Source organism: Thermothelomyces heterothallicus (assembly GCF_042370625.1).
Source record: "Thermothelomyces heterothallicus CBS 202.75 unplaced genomic scaffold P884_scaffold_43, whole genome shotgun sequence".
Taxonomy (NCBI): domain Eukaryota; kingdom Fungi; phylum Ascomycota; class Sordariomycetes; order Sordariales; family Chaetomiaceae; genus Thermothelomyces; species Thermothelomyces heterothallicus.
In genome coordinates this window covers 99,861-121,724 of record NW_027192604.1, presented here as the reverse complement: position 1 = coordinate 121,724, position 21,864 = coordinate 99,861, and the positions used below count along the sequence as shown (strand labels likewise).

The 21,864-nt window shown below is 58.4% G+C and overlaps 6 protein-coding genes across 6 annotated transcripts; 2 read left to right on the top strand and 4 right to left on the bottom strand.

The window, feature by feature from the left end:
- Positions 1-175: 175 nt before the first annotated feature.
- P884DRAFT_273438 (uncharacterized protein) lies at positions 176-2,861 on the bottom strand (the record flags this gene model as incomplete). Its single annotated transcript, XM_069442590.1, has 6 exons — positions 176-895; positions 957-1,276; positions 1,333-1,421; positions 1,532-1,861; positions 1,923-2,752; positions 2,826-2,861. 6 exons carry the CDS (start codon positions 2,859-2,861, stop codon positions 176-178), a joined length of 2,325 nt encoding a protein of 774 aa, XP_069293411.1.
- A 1,682-nt stretch (positions 2,862-4,543) lies between these two features.
- Positions 4,544-4,856, top strand: P884DRAFT_212602 (uncharacterized protein; the record flags this gene model as incomplete). The annotated part of the gene is made up of 2 exons (XM_069439158.1): positions 4,544-4,607; positions 4,675-4,856. The coding sequence occupies 2 exons, from the start codon at positions 4,544-4,546 to the stop codon at positions 4,854-4,856; spliced, it is 246 nt and encodes an 81-aa protein (XP_069293410.1).
- A 145-nt stretch (positions 4,857-5,001) lies between these two features.
- On the bottom strand, positions 5,002-6,586 carry P884DRAFT_295304 (cwf18 pre-mRNA splicing factor-domain-containing protein; the record flags this gene model as incomplete). Its single annotated transcript, XM_069444323.1, has 3 exons — positions 5,723-6,586; positions 5,568-5,593; positions 5,002-5,480 (listed from the first exon to the last, which is right to left on the bottom strand). The coding sequence occupies exons 1-3, from the start codon at positions 6,451-6,453 to the stop codon at positions 5,002-5,004; spliced, it is 1,236 nt and encodes a 411-aa protein (XP_069293409.1). The 5' UTR covers positions 6,454-6,586.
- A 200-nt stretch (positions 6,587-6,786) lies between these two features.
- P884DRAFT_332979 (uncharacterized protein) lies at positions 6,787-10,828 on the top strand (the record flags this gene model as incomplete). Its single annotated transcript, XM_069445820.1, has 3 exons — positions 6,787-6,896; positions 6,996-10,072; positions 10,684-10,828. The coding sequence occupies exons 1-3, from the start codon at positions 6,876-6,878 to the stop codon at positions 10,826-10,828; spliced, it is 3,243 nt and encodes a 1,080-aa protein (XP_069293408.1). The 5' UTR covers positions 6,787-6,875.
- Positions 10,829-14,836: 4,008 nt separating this feature from the next.
- On the bottom strand, positions 14,837-15,706 carry P884DRAFT_273434 (uncharacterized protein; the record flags this gene model as incomplete). The annotated part of the gene is made up of 7 exons (XM_069442589.1): positions 14,837-14,848; positions 14,902-14,935; positions 15,011-15,240; positions 15,271-15,275; positions 15,361-15,403; positions 15,435-15,446; positions 15,626-15,706. 7 exons carry the CDS (start codon positions 15,704-15,706, stop codon positions 14,837-14,839), a joined length of 417 nt encoding a protein of 138 aa, XP_069293407.1.
- A 743-nt stretch (positions 15,707-16,449) lies between these two features.
- Positions 16,450-18,810, bottom strand: P884DRAFT_288227 (uncharacterized protein; the record flags this gene model as incomplete). The annotated part of the gene is made up of 1 exon (XM_069443930.1): positions 16,450-18,810. Exon 1 carries the CDS (start codon positions 18,667-18,669, stop codon positions 16,450-16,452), a length of 2,220 nt encoding a protein of 739 aa, XP_069293406.1. The 5' UTR covers positions 18,670-18,810.
- Between the last annotated feature and the right edge of the window lie 3,054 nt (positions 18,811-21,864).

Genomic DNA, 21,864 nt, shown 5'->3' with positions numbered 1-21,864 from the left:
ACGTTGTGTGGTCTCTCAGCGCGATGCTCTTCTCCAACACAGCAACCATCTCGGGCATCGCCTGCTTACTCCCAAAACGCCCCGATACATGCGCCACTGCCAACCATGTTACGCCTCATGAACCCAGTATCCATTGGTGACTCCTGACACGCTTTCGATGCTCGAACTTCTCTCGTTAAGTGGAAGGTTTCTGCGGCAATGTGGCCGGGTTGCCGTAGTTGGGCAGATGACTGAATGACTGGCCCGGTCCTGTGGGAGCAGGCCCGGCGGGCTTGTTGGGCATGTGCATGGGGCCTCCAGGGGGAATATGCTGTGATCCGTGAGGGGGGGGAGGCTGCACGTGGGGAGGCTGCTGCACAGCGTGGTACGGCGGCATCGAGTTGTTGGACCCTTGCCTCGTCATACCATATGGCCCCGGCGGAGGGGCGAACCCTGGCTGAGGCAGTGGCTGTTGGTATCCGCTATAGTTTACGTGAGGCGAGTGGAACTGGGGGCTGCCATGGCGGGAGTTGGAACCTCCGTACGGACCGGACACATGCGGTGGCGGCGGAGGCTGCAGTGGGAGCCCATTTCCTGGGACGAACGATTGCGTCTTTGGGTTGAATGCTTGTCGGTTATAGCTCCCGGGAATGGGGTGCTGGCTCTTGGGGTCACTGGGGTTGGCATTTGCCGGAAGCTGCCCATAGGCGTAAGGGATTCCCGCCGGCGGAACCGGGCTGGACCGCGGGGGGTAAGCGTTCTGGTTGAACCCTTGCTGCGGCCACGCCGGCTGCGAAATGCTTGGCACTGGGCTGCCGTACGGCCCGCCCATGGGAGGGTTAGGGCCCCGATATCCCTGTTGCTGCGGCGGGGGTACAGCTTGTGGCACAGCCGGTGGCAAGGGCGGCGTTGGATACTGCAACCGGGTCAGGTTAGAGAGAAGGTTAAATGAGGTCAGATGAGATGGGCACGCTTACGGTCGGCACCCCTGTGTATTGAGGAGCAAACCCGTTGTTGGGCACCATTTGGGGCGCGTATGCCTGGCTAGGCGCATATACGGGTTGCGGCGTGTTTGGGTATGGCTGCTGGAATTGTCCGGCGAACGGGGCTGCATTGACTGGGAAATACTGAGGTGCTGAGGGACCCCAGCCGGGATGCTGCGGCCACGCGACGAACTGCGACCGTGACTCGAAGTTTTCAGAGTCGTCCCGGCGCTTTGGCTTTCTCTTTCCACCGTTGGGTTTGTCTTTTCCTGAAACTGAGCTAGCACGGGAGACCCCATTGCTATCCTCACCATCTGCAGTTTCGTGGTTAGTGGACATAATTCGCGTTAGGAGCCAAGAAGTTAGTTACCTTGGTTGGAGTTTTCGGACTTCTCAACGCTCCCAAAAATCCGCTGTCTGGCTCTATTGTATGCTTCTTCGCGCTCCTCTCTCGTGAGTCTAAAGGGACAGTTAATAATGCAAAAGGTCTAGATAAATCCGGGGGGGAGGCAGGGGAAGAAAAAAAAAAGGGGGCGGGGGGGGTTGGAGGGGAGGTTGCAAAGTCGTACTTCTCCTTCGGCGGGGCAAGCTTCTCCTTGGATTCGCTACCTGCTTCTGACGTGGGCTTGGAAGGGGTGGCGCTGGCAGGACCCAGCTCTCCATCTTCCCCGCGACGCATGATCTTTCGCGGCAGCACGACTGGAGCGGGCGAACTGCTGTTTGACGTGCTTGCCGCGATACTCGACAGTGAAGGGGGGATCCGGCAAAAGGGAGTCCGGAAGATACGGACTGCTCCCGCAGCTGCCTCGTAAGAGTGCGTCATATGGTAATAATCTGCCAGGCGGTGTGTCAACATCCTACAGAACGAGTTGCTCGGGGGCAGGTCCATGTAAGGTTCCCTAGATGGTCACGTTAGCATCTATGGCACCTGAAGCAGCCGGAGCTCTTGTCGGAGCATACTTCGAGTCCTGGACAAATTCAATGACTTGCTGCTCCAGCCTCAGCAGAAAGATACGGTCCTTGGGAGACTGCATCGCCTCGAGAAGCTTCTCGTCGGGATGCTGGCTATAGAAGGCGTTGGGTGCCAGGGCATCAGGAGTTGTCGCTCCACCACCCAAGGAACCTTTCGACTCTGCCACTGCCTGCTTGTCGGAGACGCCGCTGGGCGGTGTGCCGACGCCCTGGCCCTTGTTTCCAGCCAAGGCGTTATGGACGGGAAGAGCCCGCGGCGGCATGTCTCCGATCTGAATACGCTGGATGCGAGCGGCAACGTCCGATCCCATGCGGGATCCAGCCATGTACGAACCGCGGACTGAAAAGGCATCATCGTCCTCTGCCGCGGCTTTGACGCTGGCGCTGTCGTCCGGGCGCAGTGACTCCTTCTCATCCAGGGCGAACGTAGTGCCTGAGGTGATACTCTTGCCGTCTAGGCTAGGAGGTTTGGTTCCTAACTCGGAATTGGAGTCCGCTCGCTGCGATGTGTCGTCTGAAGGCGTCTGGCCGTTTCCAACCTTGCTCGACTTTTCCGCCGTGCTAGTTTGAGACCCGTTGACGACGAGATTCGGCGGCGATTTGGCTTCGAGCTTGAGGTTCTTTAACCCCGCGACAACCTTAGACTCGTCGTCCTGCTCACTTCCGGTCGTCTGCTGTGCATTTGGGGAGGAGGCTGCATCATTCGAGGCGTCTGCTGCGGCAGCGGCGGGAGCGGCGTCTTTGACAGGAGGCGAACCGTGTGCTTTGTCAACGGTAGCAGCGGGCTTCGAGCCCTTTGGCGTCGACGCTGCAGCAACCTGAAACCAGAGTAGCGTTAGCCGAGTTCGGATGGCCAAAGTCGGGCTGCCTGTCGATAATCACATCACATACCCTTGCAAACGACATCTTCCCGGCATCGTTCGCCATGGTGGGAACAGCCGCCATGGCCACGGGCTCGGATTATTACCGGGGAGGGGATATCAGAGGTTGGACACAAACAAAAAGGAGATAGCGATAGCAGAGCCCGGGAGATAGAACGGTTAGTCCCGGAAGGAGCGGGGAGGATGCGCCGGTGCGGGTTTGTGGCCGGGCCGGGGCAGAGCGACGGGTCCGACGAGAAATCAGGAAATGAAACGGAGCAAGGTTGTCCAGACCGAAGGAAGAGCGCAGGTAATCATCGTGCGGGGGATGTTGAATGCGGATTTCAGGCAACTTCGACGTATCCCACGTGCATCCAGGTGCGGCGAAGCACAGCGCCCGACGCTGTCGCGATGCTTTGCGAGGGTGAGTTGCTGCACAGTGTCGCGCGAGCCAAATACCTCCACTTATGGCCGCAACTCGTGTGAGCGTCGCAGTTCCAGACGAACGTCTGTGCTCTGTCTGATAGCTGGCCCGCAATTGGGCGGTTCAGGGATGGCAGATCTCTTGGGCTGGGGAGGAGGGGTGCGATGTTCGGGAAGGAGGTGGTTGCACAAGGAATTCTGCTGAGGAGGCTGCCCTGCCCGTGCGGTCCCTTCGAGGAGGTGGTGCCGAAGGAGGCCTAACACGGCCCGGTGTTAAGAGCGGGACCCACTCTGGTGCCCGCCTGCTAACTTCTGTGCCTCAAACCCAAGGCAACCTGGCGCCGATCAACGCCATGTTAACACGCAGAGATGGGAGCGAGGGGGGGGCCTGCGTAAGCGAACAAAGACGAAGCATTTGGGGACATGGTCCTGTAGGTTATTGAAGACGGGAGCAACCGTCTGTTTCCTGGAAACAGTCTATGCACGGATTTCCGTCAATCTACACGGCCCCAAGATCAAGTGCCGGCAGCGCAAATGTCCGAATACTACGTGACCTCTTCTCAGAGCAAGTATCATCATCCGATTACCATGGAGATCAGTAGAACATGCTTTGAGATCGCCTTTCAAACCGGTTTCGGCTTGCAGACAGAGCGCAAACCCACATTGGCCCGCGTGGCCCTAGATCCTAGTGCAAGACACACTCAACATACTTGGAAGGTTCTAGCCAAAAATTGGGAGGTTTTCGGTTCCTGTACCCAATGTGGGTGGGTTACTGTGATCGTTCCGCGCAACACGCAACAAGAGTGTAATAAGTTCACAGGCGAATGTGCGCAGGACCACTGATCGAAAGCTGTGAATGTCCGTGCACCCAATTTCTGCCACTTGGGAAAAAAAAAGCGGTGACCGTAATTTTCAGCCACTTGGGTCGTATCAAGTCAGGTAGTTGCTTTGTATGAATTACGGTAATTGTTACGGTAATGGTATCCAGAGTCTCTGGGCCCCCATCTCCAACCGTGGCCCAAGCTTACACTAGCCTCACACTGGCACTTTCCAATTGCTTCATTTGCAAAGTGTTCACGACATTGCACTATGTTGCAGCCTGGTCCATTTAACCGTCAATATCTCTAGTGGACATAGCTGAACCGACAAACTGGACGTCGGTCCTTCGCAAATTCGGAGAAATCTTATATCGCATTACGTTGCGGATTACGGCAGCCTCGGCGGTCGGCCGACGGGGCTCATACGGCTTCTACCTACTCGCCGATTTTAACCTGCAATTTCCGGATAAGGACGGAGAAGCGTCTGCTGCGAGACCACAAACTCACGATGTATGGCTATCGCGGCCGGACCGGGCCATCGAAGACTCCGCCAAATGTGCAATGCCAGAAGTGTCTGAAACGAGATAAGTACCCACCCCGCCCTGCATAGCTGGAACTCCCAAGGTTCGTTGCTGACAGCCGCAGAACGCCATTACTCGTATGAGTGCAAGGCGGCCCCTCAGGAGCGGCCCTACGTTGCCAGGCCTTCTCGAACACAGCAGTTGTTCAATCCTAAACTACTCCCAAAGCTCGCAAGTGAGACGCCTAACGCCCTTCAAGAGAGGCAAGTCAAAGAAGGACAGAGCGTTACACTTCTGTAGTTACTGACGCATTCATACAGGAAGGGCGTGGCCGACGAGGAACTGGCCAAGAGAGAAGCGGAAAGGGCACGGAAACGCGCGCGGGAGGCTGAGGAGGATGACGCGTTGAGGGACTCGCCGTCTTGTGGTTCAGTCTCTAGTATATCTACACGATCTCCGTCCCCAGCACCCAAGAGGAGCCGCACACCCGAGCGCCGAGAGAGACGGCGGTATTCTCCGAGCCCCTCGCCTCAGCATCGTCGAGGTCGTCAGCCGTCGTCTTATGACTCAGACAACGGCTACTCCCCCGGTCCCTCGGAAAGGTCCGAGCCTGGCTACCGAGCCCCTGCTTCACGCGGGTCACGTTCCCCTTCGCCGCGCCGACGTCCGTCCCCTCGGCGCGAGCGCGGCGGCCGCGACTCTGGACGGCACGGCTCCCCCGGGTCGCACGCACGTGGAAGAGACCCGCATGCGAGGCGCGCATACTCTCCATCGAGATCCAGATCCCCATCGAGACGGGATGAGGAGAGAGAGGCGCATGGTGCTCGACGTTACCGCGACCGGGAGGCCCGAAGCTTCCAGGGGCGGAGGAGTCCGTCGCCGCTGCCGCCGCCCCGACAGCCTTCTCCTCCGAGGGAGAGAAGTCTCAGCCCTTTCAGCAAGCGGTTAGCTCTGACGCAGGCCATGAACAGGGGTAGATAGGATAGGAATTGCGGGTATCAAGTGCCATACCATTGGTGTTCGGGGACCATGTAGCTCTCCAGCCTGCGAGAATAAGAAACGAAGCCAACGGCACGAAAAGCAGCCTCATACAAAACGCGCCCGGTCCATGCGATGTGCCCCATCATATCAGACCCCCCTTTGACCCTCTTCAAGCCATCCCAAACTCTTCCGCCTCCGCCTCCCTCTCCCTCCGATTCTCCTCCTCCTCCTCCCGCTCCCGCTGCCTCATGCCCTCCACGATTGCCGCCCCGTCCAGCATCCCTTCCGCCTCGGCATCCCCGTGCTGCTGCTGCTCCCCGCCGCCGGCCCTACTCCCCGCGGTGGCGGCGGCGGCACGCGCGGCACCCGAGGCGGCCTTCTTCTCCGCCAGCCTCTCCCGCACCAGGCGCGCGATGGCGTTCTCGGTCCGGACGTTGAGCACCTCCATGCGCGCGTTCAGCTCCCTCTTCAGGTCCCAGTTGGGCTTCTTGGGCTGCAGCTTGAACAGGTCGATGCCCTTGTCGTTCTGCGCGTCGATGGCCGCCTGCCGCTTCGACTCCTCCTCGAGGTCCTGGGCCTTCTGCTCGAGCGTCGGCTGCTCGAGCGCCAGGGTGGGGGGCGCCTCGAAGCCGAGCTTGGGGCCCTTGGTCTCGAAGTCGTAGTTGCGGCCCGAGAGGTGCATGCGAGCCACGTCCTTGGTCGGCGGTGCGTGGTGGGAGGAGGAGGAGGAGGAGGAGGAGGAGGAGGAGGGATCGGCCTGGTCGGTGGCGCCGTCATCGTGGGGAGCGGCGGCGGCCTTGTCCGCGTCGTCGTCGGCGTCTGCTTCCGTCGGTTGCTTGCGCTTCAATGACTTGAGCTTGGCAAGGCGCGCTCTGCGGTCGTCGGCCGCTGCGCTCAAACTCGCGTGTGAAGACATTTTTGGTTCTGGATGTGTTGGTTTGTTTTGCTGGTCTGCTTGGCCGTCTGGCTGGAGTGTTTTAGGAATCTGATACAACGGTTCCTAAAGCGAGGTTTGTTGTTGTTGTTCGAGGGCAGAAGCACAAGCCAACAACCGCAGATTCCAGAGATGAAAGTTAGTTAACTAGTCCGTACACTTTCTGATACACTTTCTGTAACTAACTGCCTGCCGGGATCAGCAACCGCGTATTGGTGTATGTAAATTACGCGCCAAGTCCAGAAATTATTTCCATGATCGGAATGGATCCGATCGGTTCATGCTTCGATCTCGCCTCAGCATCGCATTTTTTCGGGTCGATTCGTCAACCGCGCAACGGACACGATCCCGCCCAGCCCACCGAGCACACTGGCCGCTTCAAGGGCTAGCGGTGTCGGGCCGCAATGATACGCCGTGCCGGGCAGGTCTGTCGGGCGTGCGCTGCATACCCACGGCGGATACCATGGCCTCTCGAAGCAACACGGGTGGTAATACACCCGCAGCACGCAAGAACCATTCACCAGGTCCCGCCCGGCGATGCTGCTGTGACGACCGAGTCGGCAACAACCAACCCAGATCATGCGCCGCACAACGAGCTGCTGGATCTTCCCCGCCAGCAAATAACCCGCGACGGGCCCTCGCCCGACTCCGAAACCGCTCCATCGCCGACCCGGCGGCGACGGCGGACTAAACGTCGGGAAGGACTTGGAGACGACATAGACTCGGGCGGCGAAACGCATTGGAGGTTCCCCAGCGCCGAGGTCCGTTTCCGGTACCACCTACCATGGCTGGTTGTCAGGCACAAGACCACGGGCAAGAATTTCGACTCCCTCGTGGGTCAGTTCCGACTCTGGGACAACCACATGAGAGCCGCCTTCCGGCGTCTGGACGGCTCCGCCACGGAGGCCCCGCGCGCCTCGAAATCCACAAGGGGGATCCTGAAGACGTACGAACGGCTCCTGGCGTTGAAGACGGTCGAGGAGATGAGGTCGTCCTGGCTCGCGATCGCGCCCGAGAAACGGGAACAGGACTGGCTGTACTTGATGAAAGCCGTCGTAGACTTCCAACCGGAGAGCGCCGCGTTGGTGCTAGAGGCCACCGTCGAGCCGTCAACTACGCCAGGCTGGGCCGTGGCCGACGTCTTCGCCTTCCTCAACAGGTGGTCTTCGACGCTGCCGGACGACGGTCGGAGACACCAACAAGCCCGGCTTCCCGGACTGCTTCTTCACCTCCTCCGGAACAGTCCCCCCAATCATTACCAGTTCCATCAGTGGGCCCTGGGTCAGACGCTCTCTGTCTGTGAACCAGACACGGCAGCCGAGATATATTCGGCGCTCCGGCGGTACAACCACTACATCCACTATAACACCAAGCTCAAGATCGCAGGCCGTCTTACGCGGGGCTCCAAATACAAGCTCGCTGCGCTCCGCGTCTTCGAGGAGGTTTTAAAGGACCCCCACGTGGACGTCAACGATCGCCGTTGCGCCGCCTTGGCCACGGAACTCTTCACACTGCCCCAGAGCTGGAAAGACGGGCGCGAGTCACCCGTAGAGGTGCAGTTGCTGGCCGAAGCATTCGAGCGCGTCGTGGGCCTCGGCCTCTCCCCAAACGTGGTGACTTACACGGCCATGATCCGTTCCCTGTGCTTAACCAACCAGCTGGGCACGGCCTGGAAGATCTACGATGTCATGCGCAGCCACGGGACAACGCCGGATCCGCACGTCTTCTCGATCCTCCTGAATGGAGCCAAACTCGCCATCAGCCTTGACTCGACTGTCCGGGTCGTCGAGGAGGCGACACCTGATACCTTCCGGATACCCTACTTCTGGAACGACATAATCCACACCATCCTTTTGGCTGCGGCGGAAGAAGCCACCTCCCGACCAGTCATGCACGGTCAGCCGATCGCCATCCCTGCTTTCTCCTCCATGCTCCGAGTCTATGCCAAGTTCTTCCGGCTCGAGCCTTTGCAGGGACTTGTGCAGACCGATCTGCAGGAGATCCTCGCGCAGGACGACGACCCGGGTCGTCAGCTTGAGCTGAGTTGGAAACAAAAGTTAGCAGTCCTCGTCGACCAACTACCCGTGTCCTCGCCGGAGGAGCTCGTAGAGCCTGGCGTCGATACCCTGGGCATCATGCTGCTGGGCTACATCAAGAGCTTCTCCACCCCGCAACCGGTCCTCTCGTTCTACTCGCACTTCCGCAAGTTGCTGAAGAGCCGAGACCCGATCGCCATCGGCCTTGCGAGCCACAGTACGCTCCCGTACGACGTCGTGCTCAAGTCCCTGACAGACAATCCCGGCATGCTGCGCGTCGGCATCGACATCGTCAACGATATGCTCAGGGATGCCGCCGCCTCTGCCGCCGCCCTCAAAGCTCGGCCAGCCGAATCCGACCCCACGAACCCCCCTGCGCCACCACCAACAACCAGCGGGCCAGGCGCCGGTCCAGACGCAGCGGAGCAGCAGACAGACAAGGCGACCACCAGCACAGCCACCACCATCACCACCACCACCTCCTCCTCCTCCTCCTCCTCCTCCGCCGGCGGCGGCGAAGAAGAAGAATCAGAATCTAGCCTCCCCACCTTCCATCATCCGCCACCCAGCGTCTACACCTGGTCCATCCTCCTGCTCGCCTTCTCCAAGCAGCGGAACCTGCGCGAGGTCGAGCGCCTCATCCAGGCCATGCGCCGCCACGGCGTGGAGCCCAACCGGGTGACGTGGAACACCCTGCTGACCGGGCACGCCAAGCGCGGGAACGAGCGCGGCGTCGTGGCCGTGGTCGACCGGCTCGACGCGGCCCGCTACCACCCGGACCGCTACACCGTCACGGCCGTGGGCAAGCTGCACCGGCCCGAGCGGGCGCTCACGCACCTCGAGGAGCGCGCCGCCGCGCGCGAGGGCGAGCGCTGGGCCGAGGTCGAGGAGGCCGCCGTCGTGCCGGAGCCGGGCCGGAGCCTGTGGCCGCCGCGGCCGCTCGTCAAGAAGCAGGGCAGCAGCAGCAGCCGCGGCGGCGGCGGCGAAAAGGTCCCGCTGCGGCTGGGCAAGCGCATCGACAAGTTCAGGCAGAGGCTCGCCAAGGAGCGGGCGGAGCTGGAGGCCAAGATGCAGCAGGAGCGCCAGCAGGCCGAGACGGCGCTGGAGAAGGCCAAGCGGGCGGCCCGCGAGACGCGGTCCCGCGTGCAAGAGGAGGAGTGGACGGCGCGGGCCAGGCCGCCGCCACTGGCCGAGGGCGGCGCCGGGGAGGGGGAGGAGGAGGAGGAGGAGGAGGAGCAGGCGTCGTCGACCGCCGGGGCCGACGGTGCCGGCGTGTCGGACGCGGCCGTGGACTCGTACCTGCGCATGTACGACGAGCTGGTCTTCATGCGGACGCACAACGAGCTGCGGGAGATCAAGGAGAGCATCAAGGAGGACCAACCACCGACGGTCAGGAGGGTGCAGACGGAGAAGGGGAAGTACCCGCCGCGCTGGAATTCTTACGCGCGGAGGCCGCTCGGTCTGAGCGTAGGCCTCGAGAGAGCCGAGGCGGAGACGGCGTCAGATGGAACAGGGACACCGACACCGCCGCCGGATGAGGCGCCGGCGTCTCGGGAGGAAGCAGAGTTGGAAGGGGCAGGTGTACCACGTCCTTCCGAACAGCAGGCTAGAGAGGGACCGGAGGGAACAAACACACGCACACCACAAGTGGAGGCGGTGAAAGAAGAGAGAACGGACGCGCCGCCTCACAAGGAGTAAATACCGCGAAACCATGTGTACTATTTCCCTTGTACTATATATATATATATATGTATATCACGCTATCCATCATCATTGTCCTCATCTTTGTGAGTTGCCACCGTGTCGTCCTCTGAAGCCCCGGCTGAAAGAACGGCATATCTCGGGCTTTTCCTCTTAAATCTCCAACCACTCCGAGGCTGTGAAGACCCTTACTTTCACGTCCTGCATCGCTGCAAGGTCATTTCCCCCGGATCTAGTCAAGTGTTCCTTCATCTTCCACTGCTAACCGAGGTGCCTACGTCCACGTTCTCTCTCTTCGTCAACATACTCGATCAGATCATATCCAGCCTCCATCAGTCTGATTTTGGCCCTGATCGTGACAGAGCCATTCTCGTTCCTGTTCCAGCTCCGCGTCTTGCCCCAAGAAAGCGTCAATCTCGGAAAGCTTCTCTTCGGTTGTCAGCCGCCGAAGGGGTGGGTGCGGCCCGTAGACAAGTGATGACCACGAGGATGACAAGGCTGCGCCCGAATCGACCCGGGTGGAGCGCGTGGCTGTCGAGCTGGTAGAGGTTTGGGCCGTTTGTCTGCTGCTGTACGTGTTCCTCCCGCAGTCGCTGCTGTCTGTGACAGTGATGCTGTAGGTGGTGGAGACAGAGAAAGAAGTGCAGGCTGATGTTTTGGAGGAGTGAGGCTGGTGGTGATGTCGGTTCCTGCTATGGTTCGCAGGATGGCGGTGATGGCTTGTTGGTTGGGTTGGGAGTGGTAACTGGCTCGGAAGAGGGGGAACCGATGGAGGGGAGGAAGAGTACAGAGAGGATGGTAACCGCCATGTTGGCGGTCGGGTCCATGGACCGCTACCGCTGCTAGGATAACGGGAATGGTTGGGTTCCGTTAGTGACACCGAGGAATCCCGTCCGGCTTCGAGCAGGGGCAGCTCTGGTTCCGGGTATGGGTCGAACGAGAGACTGGCAATGTCGGCAGATTCCGGAGCAGATGCGCTCTCCCTGAAGGGGGTCGGGGACGGCTCGTCCCAGATGACGGGATAATCACCCGCCAGGTCAGGGAAGGGCTCCGGCAGATGCGTTGCGGAGTGTGGCTTCCATCGAGATACAGCGGAGAGAGACCGTTCACAAACTGCTACCGGTACTGGGGGCGGTGGCCGGGTGGGTGCAGGCAAAAAGGGGTGTACGATATCCGGTTTTGACTGCAGAGACGCTGGAGGACTGGCATCGGGAGTCGATGACTGCTTCAAGGTCCAGCTCTCGTATCCATCTCCAGGTCTCGCCTCGTAATCTTGGCAACTCGTTCTCCCCGGTCTGGTCCCGTATATCTCCTCATCATCAACTTGTAACTCGGCTCGGACGTGGCTCCAGAAATTGTCCACTTCGAGGAGGTTCCGGTTAGCCAGTTCTTGGGGTCTTGGGCGCAGGAGTTCCTTCCAGGGGAGAAGTTCGCTCATCTGGTTGTCTCGTTGCTGTTTGGGAAAGGGGTGATTTCTCTGGCTTGCAGGAAGGATCCTATCGGCCTTCCCTCCCCTGCCATGCTCATCTGGGTCATTCTTCTTTCTCTCCGCTATAGCTTTATCGTCCCCGTCCTTATTACTTTTGACCAGCTGTACTTTGGTCTTTGTATCTTCCTCGGATTCTTCGTCTAGACACCGAGCGAGGGACCTGTTGTTAAAGTAGGATTTGTGTCTGAGCAAGGTCAACGAGTAGTCCTCGACCTGGTAGCCGGTTGTTGAGGATGGAGACATTGACGGGACGAGTCTGTCGTTCTGAAGCTGCGATGTAAGTGGTTGCCCGCTCACTCTGCCATTGTGGTCTTTGTCATTGTGTGCTACTCGGTGGCCTTTCCTTCCGTTTCTACCACCAAGCTCGTTACTTGCGCCGCATGCCCAATCCGGTCTGGATGAAGCCGGGCTGTCAGAATGGGTTGCCGACTGCTCAAAGAGGCTTACGATGGATCGCACTGATCCTTCGGATGCCTTCCCTTCGAACCTTGGCCCTCTTCTTGCTAGATTTGACGAAAAACTCGCTAGTAATTGGCGCCTCTCGATTTTCCTGTCGAGGATGCGCTCTCGGCCGGCGGATGGCCCGCTTTCTCGATAAACATTTCGACATGGGCTGTTCTCGACCATGGTGATAGCTGAAGCGGGAATTTTTGGGCGTCGGTTGCTAGTTTGCTGGAGAATTGAGCTGACGTTGTAAAAGTCGAGGAAAGTGCTGGTTACTAGGAGAAGGTTCCTACCGGTCCAGGTGTCATCCAGAACATCTGTATGAGAAGGCGCGATCAGAGCTTCGCTACCTCATTCTTCGGATGGAAACCAGGCTATCTTTCGTTATTGCTTATTCTCCAAGTTTCTTTCAGACGAGAGTTCCTTGGGTCCAAGTTGTAGTCGTGATTCGACGCGGATGCATCCAAGCCGTGGATCACTCTTCCCAGCTGTACATGAGCTACTAGCACCATACATAAATTTCAACTCTTTTGATGCTTTGCGACCACAGCCGTTCTTACCTACAGATCCAGCTTTCTGGTGGTTGATGTGCGGCAAACAGCAGCGGGTAAGGGGTAAACCCATTTGGCTCTGCTCCTATCTTCCGGGTAGTGACCGGCCAAGAAGCAGTTTCTAACATGGGGGCAGGCTAGTACTTCTTCATTGTAAACTAGTGCTCACGAACAATGATACATTATCTAGAGTTCAGCTGCTCTCAACCTTACATTTGGGATGGAATTGCCCATAATCATGCCCATCCTAAATTGAAGTTGTGCTTCAACAGCAGCAACAATACGTTGGTGAGCCCGGAAACTGCACCACAGTTTGGTACGGCGATGGTCAGCGTACTTAAAGAGCGTATTCCAGACTGAAATTGTCAGCTTTGAAGGGCTGTTTTGTCCATGGGGGTTCTCAAAAGATGTTGCCACCAATTCCAATTCCTCACGGTTGGGGGGTGTAATCATGAGCATTCGACAGTTTTACACGAGGACAGAGCAGGACGCGCTAACATAAAACATGAGTACTGCAGGCTGACCGAATGAAGATATCTGGCTTTAACCAAGGTAAGGCTGGCCAGCCCCTATTGTTTATTTACAGCCAGCTCTCCTTTTGTCCTCAGTTGGCAACGGTCATCGATCAATTTCCGCTTTCTTACACCAGAGTTCACCAAAATCGTCGAACAAACATGGAATTTTATCCAGGCACATCGGCTTGAGATGTCTTATACGGACCGTGGCATGACACCAGACCTCCCAAGCTGCTTGAAAGACCCATTCAAGGGGAAGCAGGTACGCCTCAACTTAATCGCGGCTGGAAGAGCACGCCATTTGGAGAAGGTTGATATCGGGTACTTCGTGATCCGTTCAATATCCGGACCTGGCTGTCCAAATGCAAAGCAACATATCTGAACGGTGTATCTTGATGAGAACATTCCCACCAGTCACCAACCAAACCATGGTCAGGTTGATGTGCGAGATAGTTCAACGTCCGGAGCAGGTAGGGTACAGTACGGATTACACACCGTGCAGCGCAATTGCACGACGGTGAGAGGTTGTTATACCTACACGTTGGTAGCACATGTCTATGCCGACTTTCGTGCGGTAGGCAGTATCCTGGTAAACTCAATCTTCGTCGGCCAAGTATCGATCAGCTCGGTCGAACCAAACGGCCCCAAGTGTCGACACAAACGGACATGGTCGGACCAGAAACGGAGCTGCCGTCTTCGGCACGGCACTCCCAGAGCTAACTCTCCGAAAACCTCGGTGAGGCGCGCCACGGGCGGGACGCAGCTTGATACGGCCAGAACTCGCCCACAATCTTCATTTTCGGTGGGGAAAGTCGTGATGAATGGGGATGGGCTGCTGACCAACCCCAAAGCAAGGGGGTGGGGATGTGGCACTCACGGGAAGGGAAGCCACTAACTAAACCGGAAAGCCACGCCGCATTTCCTCATCTGGTCAGCGCATTCCCCGCGCTTGCGTCCCCACTCTCTCCTCCCCCAGTCGCGCCTCCCTTTCCCCCCACACGTCAGCCACAGCCCCAACATCGCGGAGATTCGGCCGCGGACAGGTTCGGTTGCCCTGTCTTCGGTTCAACTCGTTTGTTTCTTTTGCCCGGCAAGACTTGAACGGACCGTTTCTCCCCCCTTCCCCATGCACTCACTCCCCGCGTGGGCCTCGTCTTTGCTTTTTTTCTGCGGCCCAGTTGTCCACGCGACAGGGTGAAACTGACTGGAATCGCGCAAGTGAGACGTGTGCGAAGGGAGTGTCCGGAGCGATTCCGTAGCGCCCACTATCTACTTGCATGCATGTATGTAAGCTAGGTATGTTTGCACAGATATCCATGCGCACACGGAGTATATATATAGGAAGACGGGGTACGCTACCGAGTACGTACACAAGTGGCGTTGAATCCTCGGACGAGATGATTGGTCTTGTCTGGCCTAGTTCTTCTCAGCCACCCCATTCTCTGTCGCTCGAGGAAGCCGGGCAAGAGAATGCCCAGCGCCGAGATTCCCAGGCCGGGAAAAAGGCCGAGGTGTGATTGGTGAGTGTTTGAGCAAGAGTGATCTGCTGCCGCGCTGACATCTCGGTGGGCGACCAGGCACCAAAAGGACCTTGCATGGTCGCCTCTCAATGGATCCGAGCATGCAGACCTACCTCTGTACCTGCTACCAGACGTGTGTACCTTAAAATATGAGATATACATGTACATACGTACATTCCGGAATCCGGGAAGCGGAAACATGTGTGTACTGTACATAACATACATGCACACATACACACACATGTGGGTAAGTTATAGAGTTCGGCATTTCATTGACACACACGTTTTCACACGTTTTCCCTCGGGAGTCTCCCAGCTTCGGTATCGGTTTTGTTCTGCAGAACCAGCTCTCGGCTTCGAATCGTAGCCCTGTGCCGGGGAGTGTGTGCCTTGGGCTGTCGACGCCGAGTGGGCGATCTCAGGAAGGATGATGATGCACTTGGTCGACAGCGTTGGTTCCGAAGTACACTCTAGCGTAGGTCGGTGACCGAGTCGAGGCGCAGCATCCCGTACCTGACCGACCTAGTGTATGTACGGACGTACATAATCTGTACTTGCATACACTATCCATACACTACTGCTAACTATATAGTAAGTACTGTACGTAGCATATGAGATTCTAAGGGACCTTACCCGGGCGCATGAACCGAGAAGCTGAAAACGAGAGCTTGACTATCTTGCTCCGGAAGGCCTTCGGAGTAACTTACCCATACTCTACACTACACTATCGAGTAGTTGGCATGGGGCGTAACAATGAATGCGCCTCATGGATTTTTTTTTTTGGGGGGGGAGGGCTCGCCCATTCATATGAGCGGCGAAAGGATATTTGCTCTCTTCCGTAACCCCCCCCCCCCCCCCCCCCCCCACCTTCCTCCAAACAAACAAAGCCCAAACGCACACTGAACCACCCTTCTAGGACATGTAGGACTGTCGTGTAACCGACCACTATATGCGCCCGCCGGCAGTCCGTACACCGCATTGTCGTCCTTGCCGGGGAGCAGCGAGAGACCTATGTACTGGAAGGGTTTCCCACTCTCATACGCCCCCCCTTCTCAAAACAGAAGGGAGTGAAAAAAAAAAAAAAAAATGTCAAGAAGATCGGCAAGGGACAGCCAGTAGAGTTGATTGGGTCCGGGAAGATCATGACGTGTTGAGGTTACACTGACGCCTTTTATCAGGAAGACCTTGTCGCCTGTCAAATTTGACGAATATGCGCTGCGACGACGGAGGCAGCTGGCATTCGCAATTCGCACATGTCTGGGTCTTGCCATTTGGCGCCGACGCGATGCGCGGCCAACTGTTCGAAGGGAAAGAAGAAGAAGAAAAAAAGTGACAGAGCGCTCATGTGCGTGTGTACCAGAAGTCCCAAAAAAGATGGTATCATTACAAGCAGCCCCTAGTAGTAACGAAAATGACGACGCACTCTCTCCTCTTGTCCTCTGTCTTCTGTAATAGATGATTCCCCGAGAAAGAAAATAAATAAATAAAAAAGGTATCAACAAGCAGGAAAAAAAATAAGTCATGACGAGGTATCTTTCTTTGTGATCATGCATCGTAACCCATGCCCCTCCTCTAGACCGGTAAGCAGTATACCTGTAGGACAAGCAGCCGTAGAAGAGAAAAGGGAAAGGAGCAGGAAGAAGGAGAAAGAGATGAATCGAGGAAGAAGATGTAGAAAGAAAAAAGAGAAGAGAGAGAAAAAGAGAATATCCAAGTTCACCATCATGAACCATCGTCATCCTCCCCCTCGGCGTCCATCTCCGCCTCGTCGTCTTCGCCGCCGCCGCCCTCTTCTTGCTCTTCTTCCCCCAACCCCACCTCCACCTCCTCCACCACCACCACCACCACCTCTTCCTCCTCCTCCTCCTCGTCGTCGTCCTCGCCGTCGTAGTCTTCATCCTGTTTCTCCCCTTCCTCTTCCTCTCCTCCTCCCTCCGCCGCATCATGACCACCACCACCACCGCCCCCCCCGCCGCCGCCGCCAGACGCATGACCCACGGGCGCGGTGACGACCACGTTCCCCCCGGACTTCCGCTCGAGCGGGCTCTTCAGCGCCCACCCGCCGCGGCCGTCCGGGACGATGATGGCCACGTCCGGGCGGGCGGCCCACTCGACCAGCGTCGGGTCCGGGGCCGGGGCCCCGCTGCTGCTGCCGCTATCACAGCCACGACGAGTCTTGTTGTTGTTGTTGGCGGCATCATCATCATCATTACCGGGGCCGGGGCTGGGGCTGTTCATGTGCCTCGCGACGTGCTCCATGCGGCGGTTCCAGGCGTCGTTGCCGCGGAAGGGCGGCGCGGAGGCGCACCCGGGGAAGGGACAGCGCATGAAGGTGGGCAGCCGGCAGCGCGGGCGGACGGCGGCGTCCTGGAGGCGCTTGACGCGGGCCGCCCACTGCGCGAGGATGGCGCTCTCCTGGGCCGTGCTCATCTTGTTGCTGTTGCTGCTGTTGCTGTTGGCGCTCGCGCTGCCTCGGGCGGATGAGGTGCCGGCGCGCTTGGACGCGGCGGGCGGGAGGAGCTCCCTGACCTCCTTCGGGGCGTGCATGCGCTTGAGGTGTTGGGTGAAGAGGTCCTTGCGGTTGAAGATTGCGCCGCGGGGTTTCTGCTTGCCCTCGGTGGTGCTACTGCTGGTGGCGGCGGCGGCGGCGGCGGCGTACTGGTGCTGGTCTGGGGAGGGGGGATGATCTTGGGAGACCTTGGCGCAGACGCCCTCGGTGCAGACCCAGTAGTTGAGCAGCAGGTGCTGCGTGGCGACGTGGCGCTTCCACTCGTTCTTGCTGCCGAAGGTTGAGTTACACCCGGCGAAGTCGAAGACGCAGCTGAAGGGGCGGCGGTGCTCTTTCTTGACGTGGGAGTCGAGGTCAGCCCGGCTCGCGAACGCTCGCTGCTTGCAATCGGGGCAGGCGAGGCGCGCTTTGCCGCTGGGAAGGGAAGACGCGCTGCGAGGCGGCGGAGGGACGGGGTTGCCGGCTCGGGACCTTGTCGCGCGCGGCAGCGAGGCGGCAGCGGCGGTTGTCTTGGCCGCGTGCTGTTCTGGTATTCGCGAGGTCGTTCGCCGCCTCTTGCTTGGTCGGTGTTGGAGGTTGCCATTGTTGGCGCGGCCGCCGCCGCCGCCGTCGTCGTCATCGTCATGTTGCTGCCGCCGCTTCGGCCCTGGCTGTTTTTCTGGACCCGCGTCGTCTTCCAGAGGCGGGTACTGACTCTCCACCTTGATCTCCTCCTTGACCACCGATTGGGATTGCGTTTCATCTACTCCTGGTTGTGTGTCGGACAGCTCCGGCTCTGGCACGGCTGCGCCGTGTGATGCCGGCATGACGTCGCGAATGACATGGCTGCTGAAGTAGGCCGGTTGAGGAGCAAAGTTAAAATCGAACATGTCGTTATCGCTCTCGCAGTACTCGGAGTGCTGCTGGCTGGGGCTCACGTCGCAGAGTTTCACGTAGTCGGGGCCCATACCCCTGAACTGGACGGCGTGGGCGAACGACTCCATCGGCAGCGGTGGCTGGAAGGGCGAGAGCAGGTTCGCGTCGGAGGGCGTTCTCGGGTAGCCGCCGTCGTAGTACGACTCGGTGTCTGCGGGAGGACTGAGTCCGGCGCCGGGCGCCGACAGTTCGGCCGACGAGAAGGGGCTGCCATATCGCGCATACGGAACTGGCGCCGCGGAGACGCTCACTGCCGGACGGACGGCTCCGTGGTTGGAAACCTGGCCGGCAGGGTCGACGACGAAGAACGTCGCCGCGTTCTCCTTGAAAGACTGTTGGGCGGGTGCGGCCCAGGAGGTGCTGTCAAAAGCTCTCGATGCTGGATTCTGCATGTTAGGGTCTATGTAACGCATGCTGGAGTCTTGGAGGCCGTCTTGTAGCCCGCCGCAGGGCTGGCTTTGGAAGGGCATGTCGTCGCAGAGAAAGGCCGCGCCTCCCAAGACATAAGGGTGACCCATTGCGGGTGCTCGGCCTTTTTGGCCTCTCAATATCGGCCCGGTAACGGCGAGTGGAAAGCAGGTCGAGCGGCCGAGGCTCACAGTGATTGTAGCTAATCAGGCCCCGTTGCCCCGATCGAAGCTGTCGTTCGTAAAAAAAAATAATAAAAATAAAAAAAAAGGGGGGGGCCTAGGGGCGAACTATGTGATGGTCAAAGACGAGTGTGTAAGTGCCTGTTGTACAGCATTCCTAACAGCACCTCCCAGTTTGGAGGGGAAGAGCAGGGAGTGATGCGGCGGCTGCGGTCTATATGTACGAATAAGGTCAAGGCCCCGGGGGTGGTGAAAGGGGGGGGGGTTGTGGCTGCTCATTGCCTTCTCAACTCCAAGTCGATGGGGGTCTGGGCAACATGGGGATCGAGTGGTAAAGGCACAGGTTGGAAAATGGAAGGAAGTTGGGCGCGATTTTGGCCTGCGAAGGTAACTTGGCTAGGAAAACATTGTGCTGTCCGGGCGAGCATGTACGAAGCATGTACATACATACAACAACAGGTTAAGCATGCATGGATGTAGGGTACTGTACATCCCGGAGTGTAGGTACCAATACATTCCGCATGCATCCCAGGGCCGGCAGGCGGGAGTCACTGGTTGGGCCATCTTCATTTGGGCCGGCCGGGTCCTCACCCACCTCCCACTGCTGCGCGATTGTGCGGAGCGCTGGCCCGCGAGCGAGCAGAGCCGCAAAATGTATCTCCCCGCAGTCCAAGTGTGGGAAGGTACTTAGATGACCAAGTACGGCATGCTGGCCGGGGCTGAGCAAGGCCGGGGTGGGCTCGCTCAACAAGGAGTGGAGGACTGGCTTGCACCCCTGATGGAGCGCCAGTGTTGGTGTCGATTTGTGGATGGGTCCTGGGCTGTGCCGCATGCGTGAGACCTCCCCGGCTGACGACAAATGAGGCCAGCCAACCGGCGATCAGAAGGAATTGTGCGACGGCACGCGATAGCCGTCCTCGAGCCCCTTGCCGCCCGGTACCATCGAATTCGTCAGAAGGCAGCAGGGGGGGGGGGGGGGGGGGGGCAGTAACCCAGGTGCGTGGTGCCTCTTTTTTGTTCGCGGACCCAGGGGTCGGTCGGATGACTTGCTGCGGCGCTACTCCGTACGACTACCGACTTCTCGCGTACGGAATACAATTAACTAACTGCGCGTTTGGCCCTTGGAGTTTCCTTCATCTCGGTGTCCGGCGACGACTGCAGCGGCAAATTGAACAAACGGGCCGGGTGACCTTGCGGCTCTTTCTTCGGTGATGCGGCAGCAAGGCAACTCGACGGCAGAACGACATGGGGCCAAGTCAAGACTCCTTGGCGGAACGATGGCCAGATGTGGTTTCTCGGCTGGGGGTGCACACGATGCCTGCGCTGTACTCTGGTAGTGTAGGACATATGTACGGAATACATACCATCCACATACATCCTCCGTCCATGTGGTTAGTATACAGATGTATTGCACAGTGCGCGCGTTTCGTGCCGGCTTGTCGCCGTGCGCGTGTGTCTTGGAATCCGCCCGTCGCGCAGGTGTGTTTCTCCGCGCCGAATGGTCAAGATGCCCCCCCATCGGGCTTGTCATCTCTAGCCAGCCACCATCTGGCACCAGCGCCGCTTGGGGCGTTCATCGGGGTTCGCTTCGAACTGTGCCGTCCCATTTGCAGTCTTCTTTGGGGTCGTGTGGGCGCTCTGATTTTGAGATTTGCTTCTTTTTTTTTTTTTGGAAGGCTGTGCCGCTTTAATCCGTACATAGATCGGAATGCCAATGGAGCTAGATTTGGAAATGGAATTGAGGTTTTGGTATGATGACGGTACGCTCCCTGGATGAAATCCAAGAGTCCAGAGTCGGATTGGAGTGAAAGTGGGAGGAATTTGTCTGTACTCCGCAATCCGCGCTGGCACCGCCTTTGTTGCGGATTGAGGGCGCGCACCTCGCTACAAGGTGTAGTACATACAGAGGTACGTACTGGCGGGGGCAAGGCGTCGGCCAGCCGTTTTCAGGTGGACCATCCAAAGCGTGTCGTCTTGGCGCTGGGCCGTCGTCTGAAGATGATGCCCCACAACCCCACTACTTGCCGCGCCTTGCCAGGGTCCAGCAGATTGATAGTTATATCCAATCCTCAATCTTGGTGGGGCTTCCCGTCGCGTTGGTCGGGTACCCGCTTTTTGAGGCCCACAGGAGATGAAACACCCGTCTTGACCGAACGGAAAGACACGAGTCCCCAGAGAGGTGGTGTACATGTACATAGTAGTGAGTGAACTCTGCGTGGTGTCAAGCACAGTACACTACCGAGACTACCAAGTACAGAGACCGAAGAACAGGCTCGCCATAATTGGTTGGACTGGGTAGCGTACCATAAAATGTGCACGTATTGATTATGTATGTACGTATGTACTTCGTATGTATGTACGGAGTACAGTAATCCGTACAGTATATTCCGTATAACGTACAATACTACACCCGTGGACCAGCTGTTCGATCAGAGAGTTTCCGGCTGCATTGCAGTTTGCAAGCCGATCGACTCCTCCCACGGTCGACCGCGCATGGTTTGGTAACGCAAACACCGATTCGACTGGAAGACCCGCAAATGCACCTACATACACAGTACATACTTTACATACAGAAGGAACTGCCTAACCTACCTTATGTATATGCGAGTTGTACTGTCCCGAGTCTACCGGCCCCCGCACGTCGTCGACCGTGCCGTGAAACGTCATCAGGCGGCAGCGCGTTTTTGCCCAGACGACGTGAGCCTCACGAACGGAGCGTCTTCTATCCGCGCGATTGGGCTGAGCCACGGCACATCCTCACAAATTCCTCCGCAAGACACATGACAACCACTCTGACGTGTTGTGCGATGTCCGTCATTGGGCATTCTGCATCATTCTGCATCAACGCCCACCCCGGCCGGCCTCGCCTCATGGCTCTCGGGCCCACCGCTATGAATGAGGAGTCTGTCCGGATCGGTGATTTCGAGTCGAGTCGCCGCTTTCGAAGCGCGTTGCCCATCTCCGTATGGCGACGAGTGATTCGTAGAGAGCTGGCTCGCAGGCTCCTGGCCGCCCTCGTGTTCAGATTGTGCCGCCCCGGGGATGCATGCCACGCCGCCGTGTTCTTGTACTTCTGGCTCGGCAACATGATCAGCCGGTACGTGGCGTTTTCGGGGCCCTGAC